Raw genomic sequence first — 17292 nt, 5'->3', positions numbered from 1 at the left:
CACAAGATGGTCATAGTTTTTGTTTGTTTGTTGTTTTGTTTGTTTGGTGATAATATGGTAGATATACAACAAATTTCAATGATAGACAGTTACTTTCCTTGCTGCACATACGAGCCATGATAAACTGCTCTTGTGCTAAAATTTGCTCGATACGCAAAGGCCTTTGCCCGAGTCTATGGCAATTGAAGGTCATCATAATACATTTGATATGTGCTTGCAAATGACCACATCATACTCGGCTATTCACTTTTGAGAGGGAAGCATTACTGGTAATACATCTCGGTATAGACAAAGTCCTGTGATGTCAAATGAGACGTTGCCTGATGCGCAAATACAAATCACGTGTGTACTGAGCGCATAGTTCTAGTGCGTGGTACATGTTCTGTAATGGCACACCAACCTCCCTATAATGGGATGCGGGATGTAACACTTATACGGGATGTAACACTTGTACGCTTCCCCACACATGATAGGGGACCCCATACACAGTTTTTGCCCCTCAGCATGGCTCAGTGATATCATTGGAGCCTCGTCTATACAACATTGTCAATTTCATTGAAAAAATCAAAAATGAAAAATCAATAAATTTGCTGCCATTAAAAAACATTTAAGAAATTGGTCCAACAGTTTTAGCTCCAGATGATCAAAACATGGACCATAAAAGTTGACAACTCATCAAATGTCATATCAAGAAAATATTCAAACATGATGTAGCTTACATTTGCAAAAGCAAACCATTCTCAAGCTTGCTCTCACATATATTCAACTTTTGTGGCAATAACCAGGAGGTAGTCTTTTCTTTAAAGGTATTTGAATATGCAGGTGTGTTTCTACATCAAAATGACCAATTTTAGTTTCTCTACGTGTTAGAACAATTAAGATACAGAAACCTCTGGTTACTCCCTTGTGACAGGAATTCGTAAATTATTAACACCTGTCTTCTTATACATTGCAAAAATGATAAACCAAATACATGACAAAAGTGAACCTTTGAACAAATGGCACTAGTTTCGTTTGAGATGTGGTTGCCCTCCACATGTTCCATATAACCCTTTGCCTGCCAGGGCCTTTGGACAGTGTGTGCAACACTATGGGGTTTACTGTGACAATCGGCGCCCAACACACACCAAGGGTTAATATCAGCCAATTGAAATCGGGGTCAATTTGCTTACAGCTGCCGACTTGTCTCTTGTTAGACAGCTGGAGGGTTCGTGAGGCGGGGCGAGACACGTCACCGCTTCTTGCCCTTCTTGCGCTTGGCGTCGGCTCGCTTCTGGGCGCGTACATCCTTCTTCATCCTGGGGTCGACGACCTTGAATGGACCCTTCACCCCCTTTGGCCGCCGGACCCGCTTGCTGGCCGTGTGCTTCTTCGACACCACGTAGGACACATCCTTCTTCTTGTTGCCCAGCTTGAATTTCTTGTACAAACTGAAAGACAAATGGAAATGGTAGATGACACATTAAGCACCAAAAACAGAGTAAATAAATATTGCTGCACAAATAAGAGGAACAACAAAAATTATTCTTGGATCTTATCAACTAAGTCATGCAATTCCACATCTTTAAATTTGACGGCAGTAAGTGAAGAGAATGCTTTGCCAAACAATTACCACAAACTACTCTCTAGTGGACATGAAATATATGCACAGGAGTTGAACAGCTGTCAAAATAAGTGGGTAATCCTTCAATGATTCCCCTACAAAAAAAAAAACACAAACAAACAAACAAACAAAAAACACACACTAATAAATACAAACTATATGATAACGCTATCCTAAGTCTCATCCAGTCTGGCAATAGTAACATTGACACACAGGAAGTTTGCCGGTAGTCATGACAAATATATTTTAAATTTTCTTCAGACTGGATATTGTATGCCTGAAAGTCATTTGTGAATGACCCCAAATCATAATTCTCAAACTGAAATCAGTATTGGCTAGGCAGTAATTCTGTGAAATTAAATATCAGAGCTTCAACACTAATTTGATCAAGGTTTGGATGAGATTCTGCTGATTGCTCACTGCTTTTCATGGAGAACATTATTCACTTTCAGGTACTCGCTGAAATGGGATTTTCATTATGGAAAGATTTTGAGATTTGTATGAGGAAATTCATCTTTACAGGATTTGCTTGTATCATGGACAAAACTCAAGAGGCTTGCGTATCACCGATTCGGGGATCAAGCGAGGGCTCACCTCTTGATCTGGTGCATCTTTTCTCCCTCTGAGGTGTCGGCCATGTCGCTGATTGCCTGTGCCTTCTTTCTCAGTTTCTCAACGCGGGCCACCTGCCTCTTCTTCTTCCTCGCCTTGGCCTCGGCGATCTTCTTGATGGGCCTGGCGTTGATCTCTCGCAGGCGAGCACGGTACTCCGACACCAGCTCCTGAATTATGTGAAAAGATAAATCGAACAAACTTACAAAATTCATTTGCGAACAGTACCGGACTTGCAAAATTCGAGAAAATAAAGAACCTTGCGAAATATTTGATGTATATGGTATATTTTGTGAAATTATCTCATCCAAAAATTGCCCCCTGCTGTACAAATGACATAAATTGTCTTCAAGGTGAAAAATTACTATGTTTGCTCTTTGAAAAAGGATAACAACTACTTCTTATTCCATTCCTGGAACTCTTAATCACAAATTTCACCACTCATAAATATATCTTACAAGTACTACTGTAAAGGAAGGAGCATCTGCGGCATGAAACTTTTGCGTTTTGGAGCTGATGGCCTTTTTTGTGGCGTGAAACTTTAAATTCAATGCACTGTGAAGAAAGAAAACCTGATGGCTCCTTGTGAAATTTGTCATGGTTTCATGCACGAGAAACTTTCTGATTTTACAGTACAGTTCGACCTCAATTACCCGGCCTCCTTTTATCCGGAAATCTCTATTATCTGAACGTGTTCACACAGTAAAGGACTTTTTTTTTCATCCAAAAATTGAGAAAAAACAGTGACTTTAATATCTTTTCATGGATCTATTTTACTAATTTCATAAGATGTGCATGATAGGTTTCTCAATATCTAATGAGGTAAAACATGTATGATTTTCACATAATGATATACTTTATTTTTGTGAAGAAGGGACTACAATTTTGCGCAGGCTAGCATAGATTACACCACCGTTGTGGGGTACGCTACCTGCCTAGCTGCCAGTGCACTGGGACGGCAGCTTGGATGGCAGCTACATACAATAACATTGTGTCTCCCCTATCCGGCCAATTCGCTTATCCGGATGAGCGCCGGTCCCAACATGGCCAGATAATCGAGGTCGAACTGTAATTCCCCAAATATATGATGTATGCAGTAATTTTCACAAACGTTATTAGCTGCTTCCAGAGTCCTTTCATACAATTGTGATGAAAAAGAGATGCTTTTTGATCTGCTTCCTTGACATTACCACCGACTGCTAGGATTCTTTTGACAAGAAGAGGATGATACTGGGACCATAATTTTGGTGCGTTATTTTACCTTGCTGACCGGCATCTTCCTCCTACAGTGCTTACTCTCATCCTGCCGCAGCCAGTCTGGGATGCGGTCTTGGTCCCCGTAGGAATATCTAGAGAAAGGTGGTGGTGAAAGAAACTAATTTAGAACACGGAATAACTGGATGAAGTCCAACTTTGGCCTTTTGATGGTCCCTTGGTCAGAGTTTTTCATGGTTTTAAAATATTAACTTTTTTTTAATGCTTCAAGTGCTGATAGGCACAGAAAACTCCATTATGTACATACTGTTCAAAGTCCCTGGCATAGAAAAAAAAAAATGTTAAACCCATTCCTCATGAGAGTTTGATACGTTTTAGTAGGCAATGGGTTAGGGCAATTGAAGGCATATAACTACCCCTGACTCTGCAGTCAGAATTAGGAGTGACTTTTGCCACATCAGGGTTGTTTTCTATTTATTTATTTTCTGACAGCTGGAAATATTTGTATAAGCTGTGCTATCAAACACTGTGCCAGGGGTCTGGTTTCAGTGGCTCATTGCTGAAACCCTTGTACATGGCATTTACTACCAGAAATCAGGAAACAAATTGTACAGGGAAAAAAACACAGTATGTCAAAAAGAAAATCTAATTTGGTAATTGTTGAGCATGTTATATGACCATGATTATGACCATCATCACCACTGTTACCATCATCACCACCATCATCATCATCATCCCCATCATCCTCACCATCACCCTCATTAATATCATCACCATCAACATCACTGTCATTCCAATCAACACAATCCCCTTCATCAATGTCCTCCTCCTCCTCATCATCATCATCTTCAACACCATCATCATCATCATCATCATCATCATCACCATCATCACCATCATCACTATCATCACCACACGCAGCAGCATCATAACCATCAATACACAGAGTTTCAGAATCTCTCCTCTTACCTGTTGTAAGCGTGTTCGATGATCTCCCTGGTCGCCTTCTTTGAGGTCGCCATCAGAGTTCCGAGGGCCAGTCCCTCCGGGTCTAACTTGGGCAGCTTGACTGTTCAAAATAGACATGCACAGTCAGTCAACAGTACCAGGAATTTAATAGACACACAACAATGCACCTCAGAATCTTCGTAAAGGGATATAAACGTGGGTTGTTACCTCAGTATATCCCACTATGATGACATATGTACTCAATGCACATAAGGCATTAAAGATTTATCGTAACAGATGATATGCAATATTTGTTGAATTATCACACTGACCACGCGATAAACTGAAATATATGTCATCAAATATAGCACAACATTTATCATCACTTCACAATGCAAGATGGGGATTATTATTATTTTTTTTTAAAAGGGTATATGCAGCACACAAAGTTACATCATCATCCCATTTACCTTGCTTCTTATTCTGGACGTCATCATCACCACCATCCGCTCCTCTTTTGCCCTTCTTGTTCTTCCGGCCAGGAGCCTCGTCTTCACGTTCCTCAGCAGCCTCGTCTCCGAGATCGCCCCTCATCATGACCTCGTCGTCGTAGTCGCTGTCGGAACTATCGCTGTCGTACGACCCTGCTCCTGCTCGTGAACCGCCAACCGTTCCATTCTTATTTCTCTGTCCACTTTGGCTTTTTGTTTTGCCTTTAGTCCTCACGTCCTCATCCTCATCGCTGTCATCCGACATGCTATCTTCCTCCTCCTCTCCCTCGGAATCAATGCTTGTTATCGTGGCGTTGAATTTCACACTCTTGCCGCTCTTCCCTTTCTTGCCATTTGCATCCTCTTCCATCTCTTTAGCTTTCTTCTGTCTCTCTGAAAAGAAAAAGACACAAGAAAATATTTACTTATCTATCTATTCATCTATGTATGTAAGTATGTATGTATGTATGTATGTATATATATATATATGTACATGTATGTATGTCTGTATGTATGAATGTATCTACCTATCCATCTATCTATTCATCAATCTCTATCTATCTATCTATCTGTCTATCTATCTATCTATCTATCTATATATCTATCTATCTATCCATCTATCTATTCATCTATTTATCTATCTATCTATTCGTAATCATCTTCTTTAACAGCCTGGTAGTCCCATTCAGAGCCACAAAGGCCCATTTTACAAGAGAGCCCCGCATCAAACATATACCATGTAATAAAGTGCTTACAATCAGAAACTCACAGAGCAACTCTATGAAACACATAATGTGTTTCTTTTGTTTTATAGATACAAAGAAAGAGACTGAACTAACACAAGCAAATGACTTGAATTGGTTTGCCAAAGTTAGTAGATTGTACACAAGTTACCATCACTTCAAAGTTGAGAGCAAATGGCTCTTTGGGAAAGAGGAAAAAGAAAAGAACTCAATGTGATAAAAGCAGAGGACTTACTACCTTATCACAATACTTATACACAATAATTATCACAAATTTACTGATGCTGCAGGATTAGCGAACATAAAAACAGAACCCAGAAATATCAAAAAAGCAAACAATAAGCAAAAAAAAAATGTTTGCACTTTTACTTGTGTGCAAGATTCATGTCTAAAAAAAATCCACATAACTTTTCACACTATGAAAATTTGAAGAAAAATTTTCTTCCCACTTGGTTAATTCTGCTCTACAATTTTTATAAGAATGCCTGGACAAGGTAAAGAAAAAAAAAACAGTTTAGGAAACCTATCTCTTCTATCATTTTTTAATTACACCCAGCGTGGTAACATGTCCCATCTTTAGCTTAAATACTGCACCACTCCCATTGACTTACTACAAACAGACAAAGAAGATACCTACCAAGCACCACTCCGCCTTGCTGCTCGTAACTCCTGGTCGCCTGGGAGATCTCGATGTCCTCGTCGTCTTCCTCCTCGAGGTTGGCGAAGACTCCCTTCCGGAACCAGAGCTTGGCCCGCCTCCGGGCGCCCTCTTCCGGGTCTTCCTTCTCCAGGTCGACCACGAGGGGGTTGGAGGTCGGCTCATCATCTGACGCCTCCTCGTCGGATTCACTGCGAAACAAGCAAGGGGGACATTGGCACAGTCGGATGTTGGACAATTTGTTTGGATGTCACACACATCATTTTTATGCAATAGGATCACAGACATATTAAAGGGACTGTATAGTTTTGGTTGAGACCTAACTTCAGGTTTCTAACATTTTCTGTTGAGATAATGAGAAACCTCTCCAGAAATGTGAAAGCGCATGTAATTCCAAGAGGAATTCATTAAAAAATTTGATTGAAATTGGTTTTGAAATGACCGAGATATCCAAAACAGAGCAATCCTAATAAAAGGTGGGACCCACCTTTTATTACAGATGCTTTGTTTTACTTTGTTTACAGATGTCTCAGCCATTCCAAAACCGATTTTCATCTAATAAACTTTGAATTCCTCTTAGAATGGAATGCTCTGTACTATTTCATAAGTGTTTTTTTGGTATCTCGCAAAAGCTACTTTAAGTCCAATCCTCATCTCCACCAATACTACACCATCCCTTCAATAGCTCTTCAGCATTCATTTCTACTTCAATCATCTTGACACTGCAATTACTCTTGGAAGACACATTACACCTCAGGCAACCTCAGTGGGAAGCACAACATGACAATCCCAATGAAATACTGTAAAATGAGGAATGTTTGCATGCATTTTGATTTTGCGAATTTCGCGAGAGCCATAAATCGCGAAATTAAAATGCACGAGAAAGTTCTTGGCTACACTATACGCATTGAATGTTAAAGGCAACTCGCGAAAATTTCATGCCGCGAAATAGGCCGTCGGCTTTAATTCGCGAAAATTTCATGCCATGAAAATATCATGTTTTACAGCAGTCTGCTATAGTTCACTCTACAATGCTAAGAAAATATTCACCATTATTTAACACCTAAAGAGATTATAGCTTTTTGATTGGTTGACTGCTTATCATGTGACATGCAGTTGAAAGTACCAATTGCATGCTATATCATTGAGTGTGCATTTTTTTTATCTCGCAGTGAAAGATGTTTTTTTTTAATCTCTTAGTGACAGAGGAGACACTCTGGAATGTCTCATCTTTGCCCTGTGCGACGGCCTGGGATATTGCACAGTCACCATTCACTATTTGTATACTATTAGTAATTTGAGTCCAACTTACAATTCTACATCACTGTCGGTGTCATAGCGATCGTTGGCTTTCTCAATCTCTGCCCTGAGTGCGCTGGCTTCATCTTCCTCCAACTCGCTGTCGATATAGCTGTCGTCATCGTCGTCGTCATCCTCCTCTTCCTCATCATCGTCGAGATCCTTGGGCATCTTGACAGGCTTCAGCGAAGGCAGCTGTTTCTTCTGCCTCTCCCTGGGTTGCTCTCCATCGTCGTCCACGATGCTGCCGTCGCCGGTGTCGACCTTCTCAAGTTGCTGAAGGGAGATAGCAATGATGGCACATAAACATTGGATGCTATACAGGGGCAGGGTGAAAAATCGGTCACCCACGACCATTCTATAAGTGTGCTATGACTACAGACAAAGCTACAGGTCATAGCATGCAAATGAGAAATACATTGTACCATACTTGTGACAATTATTATAATTCATACCAAAATAATGCAATAGTCAATATTTGTTGCACATACAAAATTAAACAGGAGAAATATCTTTCAAACAAAAATAATTAATTTCCGAAGGAATTGATATCATCAAGAACAAACTTACAATGTAACACTGACAGAAATGCACAGCTAATCTACTTTGCAATCAACATACACGCTGTGTTCTGTCGTAACTGTACAAACGTGCAACAATGAATGTAGACATCACGTTAACCTACTGACCTCTTGAGGAGGTGAATGTCTCTTATACTTAGTCACATGATCTCATCCAACCAATCGGACGCTGGCATTGCCACTAAAGATGAAGTAATGATGCATACTGAACATACTGAAGATTCTATTCAAACTTTAGGCATTTCAAGCACAGATTGTGTGATGGTTACCCCTTTGCAGCATTATCCTAAAGTTTATCTTTTGTCTAAGGTTAAATACGGGCAAGAATTAAAGGAAAAATTTATGCACAGAGAGAAAGATATCACACAAATTATAACAGTCTGAAAGACATGGAATCAAAAAATACAGCGGCTTAGCAAGAACATTGATCTAGCTGCTTCATAGCATGTCTGTGGCACTGGCCTGGTACTGCTTGTTTGTTGATTCTAATGCAAAACATCAATAACAAAACTCTTTTTGACTTAAAACAGCATAATAGGACTATAATGCCTGAAAAAGTTCAAATGTTATATCTTTACATCATGCATATCTGTATTATTATTTTTTATTTTTTTCCAATAAAAATTTAAATTCTAACACCTTGAATACAACACAAATGGATGGTTTTGGGTACATGTACAACGTGTAATACCAAAATGCTATGTCACATAATCAAGAATCAATTTTGAAGTTCTGACAGGCCACCACATTTCCTATTGCTGGCATTTTCACATCACAAGTGTCCACCATCTACTGTAAGAACTTACCTGCTTATTCTTGATGTTGACCAGACCAAAGAGAGATTCCCCCTGGGTAGCATCTCCCATGGTGCTTTGCAGCTCCTTGGTCTTATGCAGCCGCTCCCTTAACTTCTTTCGCCTCTTGAGGGTGTCCTTCTTTTTCCTGTTGTAATTTTGTTCATGAACAACATTATGCTGGTAAAGTCGCGGTTTGTTAATTTGTTTGTTTGTTTTTGTTTTTTTAAATAATGATCAAGTCCAATTCCAACACTGTGCTTAGTAAAGATGATGCCTTTTATATACTGGGGACCAATTCTTCATTCTCATTCCAAATCTACTTTTACCAAGCTTGGCTCAGTCAGTTTTTCCTCTCTTGGGAAGATGGTTATGAAGACCAGTTCAATGGGACCAAGATTGCCTGCTCTAACATCATACTCAAGTTGTTTAACTAAAGACTTTACTTGCATTTTACATGTGAATATATGACCAGTATACAGTTGTACATAACATGATAATGCTTTAAACACAATCAACTCAACTACAAGATCAATTCATATATGGGAGCGACAAGCACATTCATGCTACTAGTGATAAAACCAACATGAAATCAATGTGTCAAGCTGCTCTTCAAATGATGATGTCTGGAATCACATGTAGTGTGCCATCCCTGTGCACAGCATAACAGCAATTAACTATGGTTGCCATGGTAAAACATCCACTCAAAAGAATGCATCAAATGAACATCTAGTGTTTACCTTCTCTCTGCCAGTCTTTCTCCTTCCTTCAGATCGGCGAGTTGCTTAGCAACCTCATCATCCTCATCCTCGTCTGAATCCTTGTCTTTACCATCCTCTGTTTTGGCTTTCCTAAAAACAGGGAAAAAATTATGACCAGCAATCAACAACAGCACAAAAAATGCCTTTTGGAAAGAAGTGACTACTATAAATACACCTTTGTACTTCCCCTTTGTAATGCATGAATACATTACACTCACAAGATTCTCTAAACATGGTGAAAAAGAATTTCCACACCTTCCTCCAGGGCAACTTGAGAGAGCATTTGCTCTGGAACAACATGTTGTATGCATGACATCCATGCAAACGGGCAAGTTTTCTTGTTTTTCCTTTCTTTTTCTTACTCATGCCACTCTACGCGTATCCAAGTTTTCATAGATGTTATGTTTACGTTTTGTTTGTACACGTAAGATTTTTGTGCATGTGACAGTGCTTTGTTCTCCTATAGGAATTTTTTGGCACCATCTTTTTATATCCCAAGATGAAAGATATTACAGTGGGGGCCTCTCTCCTGAAAAACCAGCTCTTTGAGACTGACCTTTGACCTTTCAATAATTGTCTTTAAATTCATCTGTTCATGTTTATGACATTGTTAGCCCACTTCCATGTGGTATTGTTGCCTCCTTACTATTCTCTTTGGTTTCACCAACTTTCATACCCCCAATCCTTTCATATTCCTTGATTTATATGAAGACACTACGGAAATTTTAATCAAACTATTTTCACCATGACATTATTCCCTTGATGTGCAGTCCAATTTTGGATGAATGTTCACACACAGAAATACATTAGTGGGACTAAGGGTGAGTTTTTCTTACTCTGCCTGTTTGGCTGCTTCCTCTGCCTCGCTCCGCTCCTTGTTGATCTTTTTGTGCCAGTTGAGGAGGTCCCTGACCTCCCGACGACCCAGGACCTTGATGTCACGGCAACAGAGCTTGATCTCGTTGGACGTCAGTGGGTTGGACTCGATGCTGGGGTCGTCAAAGACCAGCTAGATTGGGAGCAAAGGTAGCAAAGGGCGAGATGGATTGTGATGTACTGTTGGTTCATGATGCAAACATTAGATAGAGGCTTGCAGAGTACTCATGATATTACTGTATATGCCATACACTGTATAAGCTGTTATTTTCGCAAAGGTTTAATATTCGCAAATTACTGTTGGACCGCGAATTTAACAACACACCAAAATGTCGCCATGCGCTAGGGTAATAGTACATTTATGTTAGCATTGGTGTCCATTCGCAAAAATGTCTGTGATCTCATTCGCGAAAATATCTGTACGCATAAATAACAGCTTACACAGTATTTACAGACTAATCTTTCGCGAATTGGGACTTTCGACGATTTCTTGAGCGATTAAATTCGCAATCGTGGAGTAGAGTACTGTACGAAAGAAATGTCAGTGTGCACTTCAAATTCATGTCAGGTGGAAAGTCAATATTTTCACACGCCTTTAAATTCGCAAATGGCACCTGACTTGCAAAATTTGCAAAAGTAAAAACCTCACGAAATATTCAGGGTATACAGTATCCTAGCTGTCATGCCCTATCTGTATCATTACCATCACCCAGCACTAGTGCTATTTCTAACCCGACTTCTTCAATTATTACCGACTGCTACAAATACTGTAGTTGCTACAACATTTCTGCTCAAGCAGCATTGTGCCATCACAATTCAGCTTTGCTGGGGAACAGAAAATGGCCCCTGTATCTGTGGTCAAAAAAATTCATCATACGAGGTGATGCAAAACTATGCCAGCGCCACGCACTGTGCAGCAGCTTCAAATAAAAAAATAGTAAGATATCAAAAAGGACGGAACTCCCGCATCACCTCTCTCTAAAAATCCAGATGAGAAACTACTTTCTCTATTTACTTGGCCTTAAACATAAAAAATGTTATTTTGAAATAAGAGAGTTGAAAGCTGCAAGATGGAAAACACTGGCCCCCCAAAAAACATAAATGTCCATCTCGTTCCCATGACAACCTGGTCCCTGGCCACACCCACCTCACTGCACTCATTGAGGACCTCCAGGGGATCTTCACTGCTCATGTACTCCGTGACAGGCACTGGATGGTAGAGGGTGATGTCTCCATCCTTGTAACCCTCCGCCTTGGCTTTCTTGACCTTGGCTGGGTCTCGCAGTATCGTCGCCTTCTGCTTCGTGTCCTCTCCAACGTCCTTGAAGATGTACTTTGGGTCAAAGAACTTGGAGTCTGGAAGGGACAGAGTTTAGAAGCCAATGAGAGCCTGTCATGTAGGATGCATGGAACATACGTCACATCATCATGACAGATAATAACATTCACAAGAAGTGAAATAAACAAGTTTGCAACCCTTCTTTCTCGAGACATGAGACAACACACACATATAAATGGATGTGTAAACACAAACCCAACCAAATATACATACATACATACATACATGTTTCAAGCAAAAACATTAACATATGTACAAACATGGATACTTCAATACACAGATACATACATACATACATACACACACACATACATACATACATACATGCTTACATACAAATATACAAATGCAGGATATAAACGCACACATGCACACATGTAATGCATGCACACATCACGCCATCCCTCCCTCGCCCACCTATCTTGTCCGGGGCGATGTAACTCTGACAAACGACAAAGATCTCGGCCGACTCGTTCCTGGAGGCCTGGGGCTTGGTGACGTGGACCTTGCGGAACATCTGGTGGAACACCCAGAGGAGGGGTTGGTAGTCCCTGGAGCGGAAAACCTTGGTGACGAACCAGCCTCCCTTGTTCAGGAACTCACAGGAGAGCTTCAGGGCGTGTAGTGTGAGCTGGGCTGTACCATGATTGACAGGGGAAATTCTCACATGTAAATAGCATTACATAACATATTGAAGACGACAATGACTATGATGATGATGATGATGATGATGATGATAATGGTTGTGATCATGGTGGTGGTGATTATAATGGTAATGATAATTGTGATGATAGTATTGAAGACTTATTTCAAATAATATAAGACTACAAAAATATGAATATTAAAAATTACACTGATAATAATTATATATTTAGACTTACTACATATACGGCAGGACATAGCACCGAGTTGCTGAATATGAAAATCAATTGTAGATAATGCCGATGATAAAGAGTAAAATGATGATGAAGATGATGGTATTGAAGACAATCATTTCTTGAACAATTTTTACAGAATACTCATGAATCATTGCTACAACTGCAATTAATGACAGATACAGGCAAATATCAGTAAGGACATGAAGAACTGTAAAAATGGCAAGAATGCCTCTTTATTACTAAAGGGCAAGTCCACCTTCATATACATAGGGATTGAGAGAATGCAGCAATATTAGCAGAGACTCCAACCCCAAGCACCTTCTGATCTGGAGGTGCTCCTGCCTGAAACCCTGGCAAACGGGAGACTCAAACGTGGTTCACGCACATCATGAGCGCAAAGCGCGAAGTTCCTTGAGGCCGGGATTCTAAAGTGGAAGCTCTAGGGTTCTAGATGTTCTCTCGTGCTATCTAAGGCTTATTTTTTAACATACGATGACACTAAGTAAGAAATCATTACAAGCGGGAGACACAGAGTCAGGGCAGGAGAAATTAAATCTGAAGAGGGAGAACGGGAGATTTTGCCAAAATGGGCTTTCGGCGGGAGATCTCCTGTCGACAGTGGGAGAGTTGGAGTCTCTGTATTAGTAGAACACATCAGTGAAAGTTTGAGGAAAATCGGATAATCCGTTCAAAAGTTATGAATTTTTTGAGTATCTGCGCAGTTACTGCTGGATGAGAAGACTACTACAGTGTATGATGTCACATGCGTACAACGATATAAGAAAAATAAAAAGAGAATTTCACAAAACTTTACTTTTTGAATAAAGTGCACATTTCTTCGACTTGTTACTGATGTATGTTAAGGGTAATATTATTCCCCCTGCCTTCTGAAAGAGAGAAGTCGAGTGTTCTTTTGTAATGCAAGAAAAATGGAAATATGTCAAATTTTCTTTATATCGTTGTACACATGTGACATCACAAGCTATAGTAGTCTTTTCATCCAGCCATGAGCGTGACTGAGCAGAAACTTAAAAAATTCATAACTTTTGAATGGATTGTCCGATTTTCCTCAAACTCTCACTGATGTGTTCTACTAATATTGCTGCATTCACTCAATCCACATGTCTATGAAGGTGAACTTGTCCTTTAATTCAAGAAAAATGTGTGACAAGGAATAATAAATGCAATTATTGTCAATTTCACATTGACATATGTCCAAGACAGATTCTTTCCTATGTACTTATGTCTAAATGTATAACACAACTCGTAAAAAAGTGGACTGAGCAAAAAAGGAAGATGAGAAATAAATTAGAAAAGTGAAGTGCATCGACACTTTCCAACTTTCTGATGGCAAACCTACCCTGAGAGAAAGCGTCCAGTACCCAGTTAGCACCAACGTTTGGAGCTCCGTCATGGAGGATGCAGTCTGCTTTCCATGTCTTCAACTCCTTGCGCAATTGCTGATAAAAATGGACAAGAAATGCTTGTAAACTGCCTTCCTTTTTTTGAGTTCTACAATTCTTAACTTCCATTCTCAAAATCTTGGTACACTTTGGGAAGAGCAGACATATTTCACAAGAACATAATATGACAAAATAATGTTCAGGGGGATTAATTATGCTGTAACTCTGATCCTACCAATGTGATGAAAAGTGTTCACCACTTCTGCACTTCACAGTACTCCTTGCAATTCTTTGTCTCACCCAACACGCGAATGAATCTTCCAGAGCAAGCTGCTAATAAGGGGATCATTCCATCACAAATCAAGCATCAAGTACAGTTGTAACATCCCAGCATGCACCGAGATAGCCTGAGAGATACTCACCATTCTACACTTGGTGGTGGTGATGTCGGCGGTGAAGGTGACGACATTGGGGATGGGTTTGATGGGGAACAGATCCACACCAATTATCATGCTGGAAACGGGCATGTTTCTTGATGCTACTTGGAGCCTGGGGGGAGAAAGGAAGACAACCATTCCACTATCACATACCCCCCAGTTTGTTTAATCAGTGTTGCAAAACACATACACATACACAATATCGATATGTATACACACACAAACACAGAAATATGCAGGATTTAAATTGGGTCTGAAATGGCTGAGATATCCAAAAACAAATTAAAACCAAGTGGTCCCAATGAAAGGTAAATGGAAGGTGAGACCCACCTTTTGTTTAATAGGACAGGTCTCTTTGTTTCTGGATATCTCAGCCATTTCAAAACCAATTTTCATCAAAAAGACTTTGAATTCCTCTCAGAATTAAAGGACAAGTTCACCTTCATAAACATAAGGATTGAGAAAATGCAACAATATTAGTAGAACACATCAGTGAAAGTTTGAGGAAAATTGGACAATCGATGCAAAAGTTATGAATTTTTTAAATTTGTGTGTTGGAACCGCTGGATGAGGAGACTACTACAGCTTGTGAGTCATATGCGTACAACAGTATAAAGAAAATGTAAAAGAAAATTCAACATATTTTCACTTTTTTCGCATAATAAAAGAGCACTTGACTTGCCTCTTTCTAAAGGCAGGGGGAATGATATTACCCATAACATTTGTCGGTAACGAGTCAGGGGAATGTGTACTTTTTTCAAAAGATCGAATTTTGTGAAATTCTCTTTATATTTTCCTTATATTGTTGTACGCATGTGACATCTAAGTTATTCATACACTGCAGTAGTCTTCTCATCCAGCGGGTACTGCACAAAAACTTCAAAAATTCATAACTTTTGAACGGATTGTCTGATTTTCCTCAAACTTTCAATGATGTGTTCTACTAATATTGCTACATTCTCTCAATCCCTATGTTTATGAAGGTGAACTTGTCCTTTAAGTGGTATCTTATCTTCTTGCAAAAAAAGTTAAAATCTATGGTAAATCACCCTGCTTAACCAAACTATACCATTCTTTTAAAGGTAGTGTTGAGTGGTGATTGGAACATAAGAGATCTCTCTGCAAATTCTTGGAATGAGCATGAATGCTACAGGGTGAGAGTTCAAAGGTCATACCATCCTCCTGGTGCAGCACAAAGGTCAATCAGAACTCTGGACTGCTGCAAAAAGGGGTACTTTCTGTTCAGCTGGATCAGCTTGAAGGCAGAGCGGGACCTGTAACCTGTAACATGAAAAGTAGTGATGGCATGATGAATCAGGCGAGATTGTAACCCCCGAGGTGCTCCATTATGGAGCGGATCGAGTGAGAATAGCATGCTATTTTGGCACAATCAGAAAAAACAACACAAACATTAATTCAAGTACCTCTAAAAGTGCCCCATTTCACCAGCAATAGACTGGCACTCACAACATGCATGCATCTAATTTATATCTGGCATTAAACTTGCACAAATCCAATCTGTTCCAATTTGGAAAAACGTTTATCTTCATTCATCTTCTTTCCGTGGTTCACAATAGATCATCCTGGGGTTATGTCTTTGATGCTGCGATACAGCCTTTACAGGTATGACTAGTGGGCGCATGCGAATGGGCTCCAAATCACTTAGTTTATGCAATCAAATGTAGAGTCTAGACGTAGAGATTTCATGGTGGTTTGTAACAGACTTGACCGAATCAAGAAAAATCAATTTGGACAGCAAATAACTACTGGAGGAACCAAATTTTACATGTTGTGAGCTATGTATCAATATCAACAATTGACCTACACTCATATAAAAAATATTTCATTTAATTTCATGTCAAAATGTCACTGCATACGAGAAACTGAAAATGCTTTCATCCACATCCCAAATGCCAAACATTCAGAATTTGGGCAACTGCCTGGTTGCAGTGTAAATTTAAATTTACTGAGATTTAATTTTGTAATCAACACACTGCCTTGACTTGGGACAAGTCAGTGGTAAACAGTAAAATTTACATCCACAATATCATTATCAATCACAAAACTGACTGAATTTGGACATTACTCATTACTAGACATTAGTATGTTTTTACTTGTGTTGACTACTGGTACTGGTGCGCAGCTAGCACACAGCTAGACTAGACACAGTAAAAAGCAACATTTTAAAAAACTATTTAATAAAGTTTACAAAGTAATCATAGGTTCTATTGTAGTTAACATGTATTAACTCGAGTCTATAGAAACTGTAGTTGTATGGTGTAACTTTTCTCGCTCGTCACACAATCAATTTAAGTGGCAATTGTCTTGATGTAAAAATAAATTTGACAGAGACAAGAAGAAAGATCAGGCACAAACCTGTCTCTTTGGCAAGATGGTAATATCTGTCCCTCCTCTGCTTTCCAATCTTCGCTTTTCTACCCATTTTGAAGATGAAAACAAGGGTCCCCACAGCATGAGTTGGTGGCTAGCTAATAAAATAGGCTGATGGCTGGTTAGTTTTGAGTTCCACGTCTCGTCGCCTCTGCATACCGTCTGCAGCCGCTTGTCCTACAGCTGGAGCATCGGCGGCTTGCTCGGGAAAGTCTCGGCTGTGCTGTGATGAAAGTTCCGTTGAACGAGCTAGTACAGCGGGC

At 39.7% G+C, this 17292-nt stretch overlaps 1 protein-coding gene across 1 annotated transcript; it reads right to left on the bottom strand.

Moving 5' to 3' along the window:
• Window positions 1-905: 905 nt before the first annotated feature.
• Window positions 906-17231, bottom strand: LOC139735043 (pre-rRNA 2'-O-ribose RNA methyltransferase FTSJ3-like). The gene is made up of 16 exons (XM_071645818.1): window positions 17015-17231; window positions 15814-15919; window positions 14624-14750; window positions 14159-14258; window positions 12338-12556; window positions 11729-11937; window positions 10542-10714; window positions 9685-9795; window positions 8957-9092; window positions 7583-7845; window positions 6250-6461; window positions 4849-5247; window positions 4400-4499; window positions 3477-3564; window positions 2198-2385; window positions 906-1430 (listed from the first exon to the last, which is right to left on the bottom strand). Exons 1-16 carry the CDS (start codon window positions 17079-17081, stop codon window positions 1232-1234), a joined length of 2697 nt encoding a protein of 898 aa, XP_071501919.1. The 5' UTR covers window positions 17082-17231; the 3' UTR covers window positions 906-1231.
• Between the last annotated feature and the right edge of the window lie 61 nt (window positions 17232-17292).

This window comes from Diadema antillarum, unplaced genomic scaffold (genome assembly GCF_040938485.1).
Source record: "Diadema antillarum isolate AM-2024a unplaced genomic scaffold, OU_Dant_1.0 seq00000562_RagTag, whole genome shotgun sequence".
NCBI lineage: Eukaryota > Metazoa > Echinodermata > Echinoidea > Diadematoida > Diadematidae > Diadema > Diadema antillarum.
Note: the sequence above shows the minus strand (reverse complement) of the source record. Positions and strands in the feature narration are given on the sequence as shown.

Bases quoted from the DNA above. Each gene is read 5' to 3' on its own strand.
- LOC139735043 (XM_071645818.1), bottom strand. From the start codon at position 17,081: ATGGGTAGAAAAGCGAAGATTGGAAAGCAGAGGAGGGACAGATATTAC. The intron at 4,500-4,848 runs GTAAATGGGATG...TATTTTGAACAG, and splicing joins CGTCCAGAATAAGAAGCAAG to TCAAGCTGCCCAAGTTAGAC. The intron at 3,565-4,399 runs GTAAGAGGAGAG...ACCTTTCTCTAG, and splicing joins ATCGAACACGCTTACAACAG to ATATTCCTACGGGGACCAAG.